At 42.8% G+C, this 16,787-nt stretch overlaps 2 protein-coding genes and 1 long non-coding RNA gene across 4 annotated transcripts; 2 read left to right on the top strand and 1 right to left on the bottom strand.

Annotated features, from left to right (window-relative positions):
• On the top strand, window positions 1,022–2,138 carry LOC110434660. Its single transcript, XR_002452277.1, has 2 exons — window positions 1,022–1,775; window positions 1,857–2,138. It is a non-coding gene; the product is annotated as an uncharacterized LOC110434660 (long non-coding RNA).
• LOC8068899 lies at window positions 3,807–10,942 on the top strand. Its single transcript, XM_002452241.2, has 9 exons — window positions 3,807–4,143; window positions 4,294–4,710; window positions 4,930–5,005; window positions 5,148–5,223; window positions 5,553–5,636; window positions 6,980–7,101; window positions 8,587–8,827; window positions 9,612–9,675; window positions 10,037–10,942. Exons 2-9 carry the CDS (start codon window positions 4,341–4,343, stop codon window positions 10,561–10,563), a joined length of 1,560 nt encoding a protein of 519 aa, XP_002452286.1. The 5' UTR covers window positions 3,807–4,143; window positions 4,294–4,340; the 3' UTR covers window positions 10,564–10,942.
• Window positions 11,226–13,579, bottom strand: LOC8068900 (FAD-dependent urate hydroxylase). Of its 2 annotated transcripts, none has more exons than XM_021459225.1 (6): window positions 13,364–13,579; window positions 12,830–12,976; window positions 12,660–12,716; window positions 12,363–12,531; window positions 12,018–12,246; window positions 11,226–11,862 (listed from the first exon to the last, which is right to left on the bottom strand). In XM_021459225.1, the coding sequence occupies exons 1-6, from the start codon at window positions 13,531–13,533 to the stop codon at window positions 11,315–11,317; spliced, it is 1,320 nt and encodes a 439-aa protein (XP_021314900.1). In that variant the 5' UTR covers window positions 13,534–13,579; the 3' UTR covers window positions 11,226–11,314. The 2 variants fall into 2 exon arrangements, with proteins under 2 accessions (XP_021314900.1, XP_002454010.2); XM_002453965.2 differs by having other exon boundaries at window positions 11,226–11,859; window positions 13,364–13,561.

A 16,787-nucleotide genomic window follows, 5' to 3' on the forward strand; every position in this document is an offset into this window, starting at 1 on the left:
TGCCTTCAGCGTCTGGTAGAGTTTCTTGGATGATGTTTCAGAGGTCTACATCAAATATATAGGATGAAACAAAAATATTTGGTTATATAATATTTAAGACATGAATCTTAATAGTAAATCTTATTTTGTATTTTACAGTAGCGTTAGCACGGGCACTATACTAGTGAACATAAGTTGGAGCACACTACAGCCTTGTTGGGAACGAAGGATTCTAAAATAGAGAAACGGGAGAAAATGCAAGAATTTGAGGAAACAAAAAGTGAAAAACCATGGTATCCCAAACACATAGGAATGGAATTTTTGGGTTGTTTGGATTGCTTGAAACATTTAAATCTTCACATATTTTTTTTCATGGACAAAGTAGCCGTTGCTTACTTGTCTCTTTTCTAGCCGTTGCCTGAGGCCTTGATTAGATCTAAATTTTTTTTTTGATTTTGACATTGTAGCATTTTTGTTTTTATTTAACAAACATTATCTAATCATAAAATAACTAGGTTTAAAAGATTCGTCTCACGATTTACAGGCAAACTGTACAATTAGCTTTTGTTTTCATCTTATATACATGTGCCATAAGATTCGATGTAACGAAGAATCTTAAAATTTTTTTAGTTTTTGGGGTAAACTAAACAAGGCCGATTGATTACAAAGTCAACTTGTACACTCTACTGCCATCGACGGATCTAGAAAAAGTATAGAGAAAATTCCTTCATTGCCACTAAATATTATAGCACTTGCCATTAAAATTTCTCAAATTCTTTCACTGCCATCAAATGATCTCAGTGTTTCCCTAGTTGCTATTTCCGTCGCTATAGAGCAACGCCGTTAGATTCTCGTTCTGGTCACCCCTCGTGTGCGCCACGGAGGCTAGCGAAGATGGCAACGGGCAAGAAATATCCGCATGCCCGCGGGCACCCGACCCGTCAGACGCGGATACGGGCGTCACTTTGTGCCCGCGGGCACGGGCGCGGGCACAAAGTTGTGCCCAGTGGGCAAAGATATACGGGCAAGAGAATATCTTGCCCGCACCCGCAAATCCGCCAAACCCGCACTGACAAGTGGGGTCACTTAAAAAGAGGTATATATTCTTCAAATTAGGGCTTCTTTCTCCCAAATTGCCGTCCCCAGCAGCCGACTAGTGGCCGCCGCCGCCACTCGCGCGACCCTCTCCTCGCCATCCCCAGTGCATGTTGCTCCCCTCTTCACCGTCACAACTCACAAGCCATGCGGCTCTTGCTCTGCTCTCCTCCACTCGGTCGCATGCGCGGGCTCTGCTCTCCTCCACTCGGTCGCGTGAGCGGTCGCATGCTGCTCCTGCTCTTTCTCCACTCGCGGCGACCGGAGACACCCACCGCCAGACCCTCACCGTCACCCACGCGACTCGACTTTTGCTCCTCCACTCGTGGCGGCGCGTCGCGCCTCCCTACTTGCGCCGTGGTCAAGCTGCTCTGCACCGGTTTACTTCACGCCGGCGCACATCCTCGTCCTCGTCAAGCTGCCTTCCCTGTCCAGTTGCCTTTCGCCGCCAGATCTGGCGGGCACGCGGGCACACCCGCGGGCAAGGAATGCCCGCGGATGGCGGGCGCGGGCACAGGATGGCGCCCGTGACGGATGACGGGCGCGGATACAGGCACGCAAGTTTGCTCGCGGGTGCGGGCATGCGGCACTAGTATCCGCGGGCATTGTGCCCGTTGCCATTTTTAATGCCAGGGCTCACGGCGCCGTCCCAGTACGCGGAGGAGCCGCCGCGTCACCCGGCCCTCGAGATCAACGCCAAGGTCAGCGCTACGCCTCCCCTCTCCCCGTGACCCACCCCTGAACATTTTTTTTTAACAAGAGCAAAAATTTATTATTAGCAGCGTGAAGCTGCAACGAAGGAGATTGTCTGACTGGTGCCTTGTGGTGGTGGGTAAAGTTTTTTTCGGCCCTCAAAGACATATGTTTCTATTTTTTTATTTATTGAAATTCACATTGAGAAATATACAAATACACATCTTAATACAAAATTGTATTAGAAATATGTATTTGAACATTTCTCAATGCAAATCTAATGGGTGGAAGAGTGGAAGCATATACCCTTAAGGGTAGAAAAACCATATTCCCTTGTGGTGTTGCCAATCACACGGATTCTTTTGCGACTCTAGCTTGACCTAGTACACGTGAATTCTTCGGATATACTCCCTTTATTTCAAATTATAAGCCATTCTAAAAATTTTTAAGAGTCAAAATATCTCAACTTTAACCAAATTTATATGACAAAATAATAACATTTATAATACCAACTAAGTATTATTAGATTCTTTGTTAATTATATTTTTATAGCATATCTATTTTTATGCTATAAATCTTTGTAATTTTTTCTATAACTTTGGTCAAATTTAAAATGCTTTAACTCGGGCAGAAAAACCATATTCCCTTGTGGTGTTGCCAATCACACAGATTCTTTTGCGACTCTAGCTTGACCTAGTACACGTGAATTCTTCGGATATACTCCCTTTATTTCAAATTATAAGCCATTCTAAAAATTTTTAAGAGTCAAAATATCTCAACTTTAACCAAATTTATATGACAAAATAATAACATTTATAATACCAACTAAGTATTATTAGATTCTTTGTTAATTATATTTTTATAGCATATCTATTTTTATGCTATAAATCTTTGCAATTTTTTCTATAACTTTGGTCAAATTTAAAATGCTTTAACTCTCCAAGATTCTTGGAATGATTTATAATTTGGGATGAAGGGAGCAAGAGCATCTCCAACGGCGTCCCAAAAATAAAGCCTCTACTTTTGATTTGGGTGGTCCCCCTGTTTCTTGGGGTTTAATTTTTTTCTTCAACTCTAGCAGCAACACCTAAATTTGGATGCCCAAACCTATTCCGGTAAAGAATGATAGAAGAGATCCACTCATCATTGTCTCTTCTTCCTATTTTTTCTTCCTTTGGACAAGGACATAATAATTGGAGGATCGAGCCGATGACCATAGGGTGTCATGCACATGCAGGGGAAGAGAGATAGAGAGAGCGCGTGCTGGGGCTAGGATACGCGATGGAGGGTGGAATCTGTCCTGTTTGGCCAACGAGAATAGGTCTGGGCGAGAAATATGAGTGCCTAATCAAAAATGGGGTCTGGAATAGGAGCTCTGCTGGAGTAATTTTTTTAGTTTGTATACCTATATTTAGCTATTGAGGCTTAAGTAAAATCCTGTTAAAGTTGCTCTAAAAGCAACCTCAATGTATATGGACCAAGTAGTCTATATACATAGGGCCTACATAAGTAGTCCATAGTTATCATTATTTGTTTACAATGTTCAACCAACAAAGTAGTACATAAGATAGGTTTCACTAGATATTAAAAATTATTCTTTTCAACCATCTCATGTATCATGATATAAGAGAGAGAGCATGGAGAGAGAAAATAACATTTCTTTATTACTTATGTGTAGTCCATAGGGCTATGAGTACCTTTTGTTATAGAGTGCTATATAGATTACCTCTATAATATTTTAGCTAACTGATAGAGAGTACTTTATTTTTTATGGACTACTTTGCTGCTACCTTGTGGTTGCTCTAAGGTATTTGGGAAGATTTTTCTTGCTTTCGAGACATGGGAAATGACAAGGCCACCCCTTTCCCTAGTTGAACTCAGGCCTTGTTTAGTTCTCTTTCAAAAAAAATTCGTGGTACTGTAGTACTTTTGGTTGTATGTGATAATTATTATTTAATTATATACTAACTAGGCTCAATGCATATGTGGCAATTTATTTGATGTGATAAAAGGAATTTTAAAAAGTTTGATTTTGGAGAGAAACAAGGCCTCACTGGAATTTCTCCCCTATCGCGAGTTCGCGACTCGCACGAGTCGGTGAGGCCACGGCGCGTGACCTAAGAGCGCCGCCGCCCGAGCATCCTCCTGCCTCCGTCGACACCCGCCGGCGGCCAGCGCCCGCCGCCTCGTTCTCCCCACCCCGGCCGCCCCGCCCCGCCGGCCGCCACCATCCTCCACCGAACAAGCCTCGACGCCGGCGCGAGCGAGCTACGGGGACGGCACTGGCCGCACGCACGGGGCGAGCCTCACGACTGGACGAACGCCGCCGGCCCTCCGCCCGGTCTTCTTCGGCCCCTGCGACGAGCACCCCACAAGGTATGCCTTCCCTTCCTTTCCCTTCGTGTTGTGCGAAACCAAGCACCTGCAATTTTCTCAATAAACTCTCCCTGGTTTCGGACCCAAACCCTAACGTAAGCTATCTGCATTCGGATTGATATAATTACGAGTATATACTGTTCGCTGCAGATTCGGTCCGGAATGTTCAATGCATAGTGTATTTGCCCCGCAAAGAAATGGCATCAGACGAGTTCATCAGCCTTGAGTCACCTTGCGAGGCTGATGCGCAAGATGAAGGGGGAGACGTTCAGGTAGCTCCTGATGTGAATGGGGCGGAGCCTCTCGCATCTGAACTCCAACCAGAAGGGGAATCTGGTGTTCTGGGCAGTAATCCGAAGCCATCAGCTGGGAACCTGGATCTTGAAGAGGGGCAAATGGAAGATATGGACATCACGGATGATGACATAGTGGTTGGAAAGGATCAGCACGTGACCAGCGTTGCAGCTGTGCAGACGGTGATCGGTTTTGAGGTGAAGCTGGACAAGGGTGATGTGACTGAAAATGCACCAATTTACGAGTCAAACAGCATCCCCGTTGAAGAAAGTTGTATCCTATTGAATGGAGTATTATGTATTTCTGCTACCATAATTCTGCAACTGCATGTGTCTATGTTTTCTGAAGATTCTTTTGTTTCCATTGAATCCTGGGAACTATACTTGCATAAGAAGCGCAAACCCTTTACTTGTACTCCTGGGACCCTAAACATGTTATTGCGACTTGGGTGAAATTTATAGCTGTTGTTATTCCTTGATGTGCCATTTTTAGCCTCAAGAGGAGTTAAAAGAGCCCGTGTGGAATCAAAGGAGCCTTCTATTCGTGTCATCTACAGTGACTTGACAAGGTTAATTACAAGATGCTTTCCGTTCTCACTATAATATCAATGGTAGCATATGGCATTTTGTGGAAGCAACTTTCATGCTCCAGAAAATATTTTTAAACTATTTGGTTATGTTTTTAATAGTATTGGTATCTTAATATCTCAGGGAAAGCAAAAGAAAGCTTATGCAACTGATGCAACAATGGTCTGAGTGGCAGGCCAGAAGGCAGCACCATTTGAAGGTACTGTTCCTACAATTATGTATGCTTCTAATGTATGTGCCTCCATTCATTTTTATTTGTATGTCCTTAGCCTTTGACAGTGCCATAGATGAGTTTAGCTGTTTCTACTGTGGGAATATGGGGGAGTAGAAATAAAGGAACATAACAGGACTTGTTCCAGTTCTTGCAATTTTGAAGCCTTCTTACTTGCTCAATCGTTTCTTTTAGCGATTCAGTATTGCTCTTTTAACCTATCAGTACAAGAAGATAATGCATTCAGAAAGAATTATTTAGAAATGATAGAATTGAAGCTTATTCTGTGATATTTGTTTTCCTTCTGGACATAGCAGGAAGCTGTGGAAGGGACCTTAGAAAGTGGTGAAGAGACTTATTATCCAGCATTACATGTTGGTTCAGAGAAATCTTGTGCTGTGGTATGTATGTCATTATGTTGAAATTGACCTGGCAATGTCCAGAAACAATAATATATGATTACTTTGAATATGTCATGGGTGATTTATTTTGTGTTGTCTTCCTTTTTTTCTCATTATGCTCTGGCTTCAGATGGATGTTATTTGGACATTAGCATGACCTTTGACATACAACCTATCTTAATTATTTGTGAATTGTGATCTAAGAAACTAAATGTGCAGAGGTAGTCATACTTTTTGACTTTTGAAGACTGCATGCATTTTAGTTTCCTTTTTTTTCTATATCTATAACAAAAAAACTACAACTATTTTGACTTTTGAAGACTGTTTTCTATAACAGTTTTTTTTAATAAAAAGTAAAGTTAAAAATCTACAAGTATTTTTGACACATTGCAGGAAGCAACTTCTGGAATGGGCTCCGGAAGTTGTAATTTCTTGCAACATGTGTCAAAATAGCTATAGGTACTCTAGAAAAATCTAATTGATGGACGTGAGAACTAAGAGCAACTCCAAGAGTCTCTCTAGGCTTCAATCTCTATATCTATATTTGGAGAGCCATCCCATGAATATTCTCTTCATATATATGTCTCCAATGGACTTTCTAAGTTTCGTTATCTATACTTCAATGGCTTGTCATTATTTTCCTTGTGAAAAATTGATGATAGAACTACCATATATTGAATTTAGATTTTAGAGTGATTTAGCCTCTTCATTAGTGGAGAGCGAGAAGGGTGGTTCTGGAGAGTGGAAAAAGTGGTTTAGAAAGTCTGTTGGAGCCTGATTTTTTATTTTGTTTTTGAAATTTTGTAATTTGTGATAAAAAGCCATGTAGAGAGCCTCTTGGAGATGCTCTAATGTATTCTTGCCTTCTGCGTTTTCCCATTTGCCTTTTTTTTTTATGTTTCTTCTTTCCATTGCCAAGGTATTCTTATTCTTGATAAGCTATCACTCTTGCCTTAGCTACCTGCTAAGGTTAGGATGTCCTTTATTGGCATCTGATAGTGCATCTAACTATGCTAATTTGAAAATTTTCCTATGTATAAACCTTAAGTTTGCAGTAGGGACTTGCATGTTTTTGGTCCTTGATCCGTCTTATTTCTATTTATTTGGTGACATTAGCCCCTTCCATTAGATACAATTTGATCCTTTGAGGACATGCTGGAAATTAAATCAATCTTATCCCTTCCCAGAATAGTCTCCTGCCCTTTGTTACTGATATGTATCTAACATTTGATGTAATCTTTAGACAATTGGCTGTACGATTCATTTCTGCTTTTCGTGGGATACTTAACAGGAATATAGTTATTCACCTTGTTTTGTTTTCTTCTTTTCCTTATCCTGACAAGTCATTTTGGGTGGATAACCAAGCAAGGGAAAGTGACATCGTAGATGATGATTCTGTTCCACTGTACGATCGGGAGTTTACCTTGGGCTCGACTCCTCTGGGTGATTCATCAAACACTGAAAGGTAGAGGTTATTATATTAAGAGTAAAATTCACGGGCGATCTCTAAACTTGCACGGTGGTATCATCTGGGTCCCTAGTTCTTGCATTTTGATTTATGGGTTGGGTCTCCAACTCTCGAATATTGATATTTGAGTCCTAAAACTTATATGGTGGTGTCATCTAGGCCCCTGAACTTGCACATCAACATACATACGAAGCTAATGTGGCATGCTGATTATGTGTTGACGTGCAAGTTTAGGGACCTAGATGACACCACTATACAAGTTCTAGGACTCAAAAATCGAAATTCGAGAGCTGGGGACCCAGATGACATTGTCATACAAGTTTGGGGACCCATAAAATCAAGATTTGAGAGTTAGGGACTCAGATAGCACCGCCGTGCAAGTTTAGGGACCACTGGTGAATTTACTCTTATTATTAACTGCTTTGTGTATATCTGTACTGTCCTTAGTCATCTTGATATTGCTTGACATGTAAAGAAAACTTTGGAGCTTGTCAGTTTCCTTGTGTTTTTTTGTTCCTTCTCCCAGATATGAACTCTGACATTATTGTCACCATCAACGAAGAAATTGCCATTTTTCTTGATCATTTAAGACCTGTTTGGAATGCTCGAATTTTGACAGAATTCAGTTATGCATGAAAATGTTCTACTTCCACATGAATTAGGCATTTTTCTGCATTCCATTTAGGAGCTTCAATTGTTGTCAATTTTTTAGATATTTACTGTCTCAATATTCATCAATCAACCATTTTCATGTGTTTATCTTAATCTATCTGCTTATTGTTAGCCAAAGACACAGGTATTTGGGGAAGATTTTCTCTATTACTTAGCCATGCCACAAACCAATGGCAGGATTGGATACATATAGGAATAGCAAACTTGCAACTTAATAAAGGATTACAGCATATTCTAAGTAGATGCTAAAGCAAGATAAGAAGATAAGGTGCTGACACATGCACCAACTACTCCTAAGATAAGCATCCTAGATAGATAAGCACAAGAGTTATAAAGGTCTATTACTTATGCTATTGTCTCAAATTTATCCCTACAATTATTTAGAGGAAAAATCTTGGCGGTATTAATGTATATGCACTCAGACTCAATAGGCTAATAGATAAATTGTCCCTCATTTGCTTATCTTGTGGCAAGTCTGGGTGCCTTGTTATTGGTTAGTTGTAACTCACCATTATTATTTACTAGATAAATTACAAAATTATGCCTGAAATGGTCCTTTAACAGCTGATAATAGTTCATGTGGCATTATCTTGTTCTCCCATTGTCTGGCTATAATAATTAAATTTGTGTGCTTAGTTTTTTTTTTTTGTTCTGGCACTGCCTGTTTGTTCTGGCATTTGTTATTATTCTTCCAAAGATAGACTTCCATTTTTTGGCTTTTGACGACCGTTCTCAATTTCTCATTTTTAATGTTGTAATTACATTTTCACTTGGACCAACAACTGATGTACCTTGTTTCTCTGACAGCAGGGCAGATAAGGACGATTCACGCTGTTTCAATTGTGGTTCTTATAGCCATGCTCTGAAGGATTGCCCAAAGCCTCGGGACAACTTCGCAATTAGCAATGCCCGGAAGCAGCACAATTTGAAAAGAAACCAATCTAATGTGAACCGTGTACAAAATCGATACTACCAGAAAACTCCTGGCAAATTTGATGATCTGAAAGCTGGAGTACTGGGACCTGAAACTAGACAGTGCTTGGGGATCGGGGTAATGACTATATCAGTTGCAGTCTAAGTTTGAACATACTGATTTTATTGATATTGTGGCTATGTTTGACTTGTCTACCAGTGTGAATAAATATTCTGATGCATTTAGAGTGAAATAAAAATGTCATTTATTTGCATTCCTGTTAGCAATGAAATACTACTACATTTTAGCACTCATGAGATGAAAATCATTAGTTTATTACTCTCAATACATGACCCATGCGAGTTCGGTTAGTTTTGCACATCATGTTTGTACACTTAATGAAATAGCATATATGTGTTGAAATAGCAATTTTTGTCTATTCAAGTGTTGTGTTTATTGTGTGGATAACTGCATGAGGTTCCTGTTGTTCAAGGTTAAGTAATTTTGTGGAGTGCAATACCCTTTGTCTTCTTTACCGTCAACCATGATTAATAGATTTCCATGTCCATACTTGAAAGTTCCACATCATATTTATATGCAACTAAATGCATTTGTTGTGTTGGCCTGCTGGTATAACATTTGCAATAAGCTTGTCCTAGTTAGTTTCCTATTAGCAAATGATGCAAGAAGCCTCAACAAAGTGGTAATGACACTGCAAAGTTAAGACTTCTTGTCGCACTTGATCTGGTAGCCCTCTGAGCATTCGTTTTGCTACAGGAGTACTAGGCCTATGTGTTTTTCATTTTTATTTTTGGGATCGAATGATCTCTCTATGCTGAACAAATAATTGACTTAACTGTACAGAGTTTATTTTGAATTCAGAATGGTAGAATCACATTGTAAGATTAACTATTTTTTGCAGGAAAATGATCCCCCTCCTTGGCTGCATAGAATGCGTGAGTTAGGGTATCCTCCGGGCTACCTAGGTAAGCCCAACTTCAATATACATTTTAATATTTGCGAAATATGCAAACTTTCTTTTTCTGATGTTCATAGTTTGGACTACTCTAGTTAAAAGGAAAACCACAAAGTTGCATTGGGTTAGTTCTTTAAACCATTTTTTACTAGGCCTGTTCGACCAATCAATTATATACATCATTTTATCTTACACGCACCTGCAATCCAATTAGCTTCATTGCTATATGGAAGTCATACAGTGAACAGCGTCACCATCAGGATGGCATGTGAATTCAAAGTGTGTGTATATTTGTTTACATTAGGCATCACATAAGTTTTATAGCAGATGTTTTCATCATGATATTGTTGCTAACTGATTGTACTTCTTAGATGTGGTTGACGATGAAGATAAACCTTCTGGTATCACCATATTTGGAGATGGTGAGATGAAACTAGAGTATGAGGAGGGAGAGCTTTCAGAGCAAGCCGAGGCATCCCCACCTAAGAAAAGGATGACAGTGGAATTCCCTGGAATAAATGCCCCCGTCCCAGAGAATGGTGACCAGTGGCTGTGGGGTAGTGCCCCACCCCAGTCCTCAAGCCGCCACCACTCATTGGATTCGAGGGATTACCGTGATAGAGGACCTCCTGGTGCTGATCATTATTCATCGAGATACCATTCCCACGATTATGGGCCTTTGAGCCCAAGCTTAGGGAGGTCACACTCAGACAGGGGGTGGAGAAGTCCGCCTCGTTATGATAATCCACCAGCAGACGATGGTGCCTGGACGCCGCATTCATACCCCAGCAGGCAGTACTCGGGCCACTACAGCTCGAGCTCTGATATGTCGTCACGCCATTCCAGGGATAGAGACAGAGACAGGCATGACAGCAGGCACTACCACCACCGCAGATGAGTCAAGCCTGCAGCTGATTTGTATCATATCCTTTTGCTGAAGAATCCTATACTTGACGCCTTCGATCTGACATAGAAGCAGTCCTGTTATGGTTTCTGAAGTTTTGAAATGTCCATCCCTTCCAATATATTTTTGCAGCACTGCTCCTCAATCCATGGTAGGCAGTGACCTTATCTCATCTGGTCCTCGAGTCCTTGACTGAGCTGTATCTGTGTTGTATGACTGCCTTTCTCTCATCTGCAACTCCTGCTCATTTCTTGACAGTTGTGGCATATACTGTAGAATGTAAATCTCAATCCTGTTGTGGACAAAAGAAAGATGGATTCATGCATGTTCGCTAAAAGCATGTTGCGTCGGTAAAGACTGATGATTCGAGCTACTGGTCACTATCATTTGGCAGAGCTCTTTAAGAGCTTTGCTAGCAATAAATTTTTTTCCCGTCTGCTAATGCTTGTGCTTGCCTTTGCTCGGATCAAGCATTCTTATTCATGCTGTGCTTTTAGGTTTCCAATGCGGGGTAGTAGCAGGCAGCAAAGCTGCCGCTACACTGAGCGACAGTATAGTATAGCTATGATCTTGCTTTTTGGCTTCTTTTGCTACGCTGTAAATTGTTGTTTTTTTTTTGTATTTGGGCTTGGTAGCACGTACATGCACACGCTTGGTAATACTCAAACTTACATAATTAGTAGTAATATATAAATGTTATATGCTATAAATATTTTGGGTAAACAAACTGAGAGGTGGTAGCTAGCTAGAGGCGACCGCAGTCATAGTAAGCATGCCGAAGCGACTTGCTGCCTAAGAGAACGAGCACGGCGACGCAGGCCAGCTTGGTGACCGGAGACGGCGAGCGCACCAGCAGCGTCCCCATGATAAAGGACTCGAGGGACAGCAGCGCCACCCGCGGCCTCCTCTCCCTGATGTACTCCCCGATCGCCTCGCCGACCATCTTCTCGCGCCGCGCCGGGGCGGCGCCTTTCCCAACACCGTCAGCGTCGCCCACGGCCCGAGCCAGCGACCGCGCAAGCACGACGGCGTCCTCCAGCCCCGCCGAGCCGCCCTGGCCGATGAACGGGCCCATGGCGTGCATGGCGTCGCCGGCGACCGTCACGGTGCCCTTCTGGAAGCTGCCGAGGACGACCTCCCACGGCGGACGGTACCAGAACTCCGTGACGAAGTTGAGCGACTCCGGGTCCGAGTCGCGGACGATGTCGATGATCTCGGCGGGGCATTGGACGTCTCTCATCTCCTTCAGCGCGTGATCCCTCACTTGCTTCAGGTCCTTGGTGCTGACATCTGCTGGTCGTCGTTCATGACATCATCATCAGGCAGGTGGTGTAGTTGCTTGAAATTATTAGAATTAAGATGCATATATACAATTTTCTAGCAAGATGCGCTTATCATGCATGCATATATCTTCTCTAAATTAATCCCAGTGGGTGAATATATAGTACCTGTGGGAGGTTTGGGCATTGTTATGAAGAAATGGACCAGATTGTCCGTGATTGTTAACCGGCCGATGAAGAAATCTCCAACTCTCAGGCGCAGGAACTCGTTGTCGAAAGAATGGCCATGCGGATACCATGTGAAACCCCGGAGCACTGGGCGTGGGATGGTTCTCACCGGAGACAGCCCGAGGTACTTTGCCACCACGGAGTAGGTGCCCTCGCACCCGATCAGGACCTGAAAATTTTGATTTGGCCGCAGAGCTTAATTTCAGGCAGAGAATAAATACAGGAGATGATGATCATCATCAACTGATACGGACTGGGACGTCTGTCTGCAACTGCAAAGTTTACCTTGGCCTTAATGGTAGTACCATCCGCCATTGTCAGGACGGCGCCATGGCCGCCGGCAGGATCCGCGTCGACGGCAGCGATGCGGCAGCCGAAGCGGATCGTCCCTGCAGGTATGTCCTTGGCCAGTGCCTCGATCAGATCCTTTCTGTTTAAGCATCGGAGCTCCGTCCTTATATCAACAAACAAATCATTCAATAAGATTATCGTCGCATTGTTGCTTGGTTATCGGGATATATTATACATATATAAAACTTTCTCCAAGCCAGCCATCAATAAGAGTATCATCAGGAAACAAACCTTACTGGAACCTTTTCTCGGCTAATTTTGTCTCCCTGCTTCCACACGTCATGATACCTGAATTTTTTTCCCGTTTATTTTACACTGAAGTGTTAGAGATGTTGTCGAATCAAGTGATACAGATTCCTAATTAAGGCTGGTATATAGGAAATGAAGGAAAGCATACATACACGGTGATAAGATGGGCAGTGTCCCTGAGGTCTGCAGCGACGCCAAGCTGCTCCAGGACACGCCATCCGTTGGCGTGGACGCCGATGCCCGCGCCATCTGCTCGCAGGCTCCTAGACTTCTCCAACACGAGACTAGCAATCCCTTTCCTGCATGCATGGGTGCAAATGTGTCATCAGCAGACGTCGCATGTTCAGAACTCGAAATACAACGACGTCATGGTTTGAATTGGGCATACGGGAACTGAGATTTAGAAGAAAAAAAATACTGCCTCGATCAAGTAGTACATGGTTAACGGGAAATTTGACCACTTATATGAAATACTGACTCTGAAATAATAGTATTTTCAACGAAACATACAATACTGACATCCAAAAGCGTCAACCATAAATAATAATAATAAAGACAGTCACTCACTAGTATAACTAGGAAATAATATATATATGCACTGCTGTTTAATTATCGGCAACGACGCTACTTGGTAGTAATTAATTTAATGAAAACTAACGAGCTGGATCAGGAGCAAATGAGCTCACCGGTGAAGAGCAAGAGCGGTGGCAAGGCCGCAGATGCCGCCGCCGGCGATGACGATGCTATGGGCCTCCGCCGCCTCCGCCATGCCTATTATATTGCCTACTTTGTGGTCCGTCGTCCTTGTGCGTCTGTGGATTATTTGCTTCCTCCTCTTCCGTGGGCAGGCAGGCATCTACTTATATGGACGAAGCAATAATCCACCGCGCGCACTGCACTGCACTGCACTAGTACAAGCTAGCCTTCTCATCCCTCACGTCGCCATCATCGTTGAATTGAATGAATGGGAACGAAACGGATCAGAAGCTGCGCATGCATGCCACCGCCACATGCGCGCGCGCGGCGAGCCCGCCGCGCCGACGTCTTGCTTGTTGTCCCACGTGATCCGTCCGTCGTCGACGCGTCCGATCCAAGTCCACTAGCTAGCTAGTAGCCCGGGCGACACAGATAGATGCATGCATGCTTGGGCAGCACGGAACGGGCCGGCCGGGGAGAAGCAATAACCAGACTTCAACAATTCAAAACACACAAACCATTCACCCCGGCCCGATGCGGGAATACTAGTGTAGGACGATTAGTCAGCTGCCGCGACCAGTCGCGCGACCACGACGCGGCCACGCCGATGATAGAGAAGGCAGCGGACGAGGACGACCCCACGACGAGGTGACTCGGTCGGAGTCGGAGGGGACCCTACGTACTAGTCGAATTTTGACAGGTCAAAGCTTGGGCGCCGTCGTCCAGCTGCGTTGTGTTTGTCACTGGCTATCTACAAAACCTTGATAAAAAACGGGCCTTGATAAAATTAAACAAGTTCATATTCATAAAACAACTAATAAACATCGTTATGTAGAAAGTAATATTGACTGATTTATTATGAGAGACAGACACTACACTGTTGAATGGCTGGCAGATTCGGTTGATAAACTCGAGTGAACAGGCTGACAGCGAAGCAGGTTTAGAAAACAAACAACATAATACAAGTTTGTTGTGGCAACCTGTCCATTTACATTCCAGGCTTCGACTGAGTACAGCTATCCAAAATTTTTGGCTAAAATTATCTCTTTTTTTGGTAGATGACATTCCACTGTTCGCCCTATTAGTTTGGCTAATAAGCCATAACACAAAGTACCGTTAGCTGATTTATTGTAAGAGAAAAATATTACTATGACTGGTAGATTCGGCTGATAAGCTCAAGTGAACTGATAACGAGGTACGGAAGCGTGTTTGTGAACATGTGCTTTTGTGTTTTGCAAAACCTTTTTTTATACAACAACAAATATACTCCAATCTATAATCAAAACAAGCATAAGCAAATGTGGAGCTCATCACTACTACAAAAAAAAAAAAAAAATCTTTTGTAAGATATTTTGAAATTATTTTCGGAGGCGGGTAGCACTTCCGACCGCCTCAGTATATACCTAGGATTAACCGAGACGGTTAGTTTTTATTAACTGAGATGGTAAAAAAAATTGCCTCGCAAAATCGATTTATCGAGACGATCATCTTAAGGCAACCGTCTCTAAAATAGTTTATATTCAGAGCGTGGGTCTTCTTATAACAAACACCTCCATAAATCTATTTTCGGAGGTGGTTACACATTAAAAACCCATCTCGATAAATGAAGGCCTAGCAGCAGCCCATATCGGCCCGCCAATTGTATATATATGCATTGAAACCCTAACCTAACTGTAAGTGCATTAAGCCACTTAATGTGTTTTGGATGATTGAATGGCAACCATGATTAAAGGAACTAATGATCTTGCTAAGTGTGAAACAGGGAAAAGCTATCTCACAGGTATTTGATTCAAGTTTACAAAAGCCAAAATTATGTATTGTTGTATGAAGCAATCTAGTTCAAGCACGAAACAACAATGCAAATGGAATTATTGAAAGAGGCTTATTTATTGAGAAGATAGCTATCACTCATATGAAAGCAAAAATGAAAAGTATAAAATTGATTGGATGATTCAAAGCAACATATGACTTGAAGACTTGAGATGGTGAAGATAGCAAGGAAAGGCTTCGAGGTACTAAGCAAGGGTGAAGGGCAAGCGACGGCTTGACGACCGAAAAACCTAGCTCGGGTGAAGAAAGAATTACTTGCATTTAGTTGAGGTACTAATCAAGCTCTAAGGGTCATGTTGATGTGGAGGATCAAATCTACTATTGAAGTAGTTAATGGAAATGACTTGGTACATTTTGAGTCAAATCTATCTATGGAATGGAACCAAGTCATGTGCTCAAGATGGCTATGCTCAAGATGAAAACAAGTTTGACATGATGACATCCTCAGCTTATCAAGAATTGAAAGAAAGGCTTTGGTTTGATGGAAGCTTCTCAAGTGGTTTAAATTTGATTTATCTTTTGTTCTTGAGTTGATAGGAAAGCCGTACTATTAAGAGGGATGCATCATGAACATGGATTAATACTCTCTAGTGCTCAAGTCAACCCATGTGAGGTCTTAGAGAGACTAACCTGAGAGTTGAACTCAATGTGCACAGGCCGTGCATACCGGACGCGTCCGGTATGAGTACTGTTGCGCATACTGACTTTTTGAGTTGCGGTGACCAGGGAGTTGTTCTAAGTGCGCGTCAGCACTTCCAGTGCTCGTCAGTAGTGCTGACTTGCCGGAAGTTCCGACGTACGTCGGGAGTTCCGACGTAGGCTTCACCGTGGTAGGGAGTAGCAAGCTAACAGGGGTAAGACTTTTGGCCTCGATCATATCGGACGTGTCCGGTATGATACCGGACGCGTCCGGTATGGCCAACCGCTAGTTTTCAAAACTGTCTTTAAATACCCCTCAACCCTCCTCTTTGAGGGCTGCTGATTCTACTGGTTTGGAGACACTTTGTTGAGCTTTGCTAACTCTCCCCAACCCTCTCTTTGTGAGTGTTTGTTCTGCATTGACAATTTCAACTTGTGGGTTGAGAGTTCTTCGGTTTTGAGAGCAAGCCACCACTTGAGCACTTGAGCATATTGTCTATTTCGTGATTTGCATTTGTTACTCTTGGACTCTTCGGTCCTAGACGGTTAGGCGTCGCCGGAGAGCACCCAAGTGTTTGTGGTTGCCTCGGATTGTTTGTGCAGGTCGGATTTCGCCTCCGCAAGGGAAGAAATCATCTAGTGGAAGGAGGAGTTGGAGTTGGAAGAGACTCCGGCTAGAGTTACCTTCGCGGTATTCTCTAGGGAGGACCTTTGAGCTAGAGTGACCTTAGTGGTATCCTCTAGGTCATCGAGTGCCTTACCCGTAGCCCCCTCAACGGAGATTAGGTCTCTACGGAGACCGAACTTCGGTAAAACAAATTTTTTGTCTTCCTTTGCATTACATTTGAAATTTGTGTCTTATCTGTTGTGTGAGCTTCTCTGCAGGGTTCTAGTATCATATATACTGTGATTGAGACTCTTGCAGGGAGAGGAAGAAGTTTCACA

This window comes from Sorghum bicolor, chromosome 4, assembly GCF_000003195.3.
Source record: "Sorghum bicolor cultivar BTx623 chromosome 4, Sorghum_bicolor_NCBIv3, whole genome shotgun sequence".
In the NCBI taxonomy this organism is placed as follows: Eukaryota; Viridiplantae; Streptophyta; class Magnoliopsida; order Poales; family Poaceae; genus Sorghum; species Sorghum bicolor.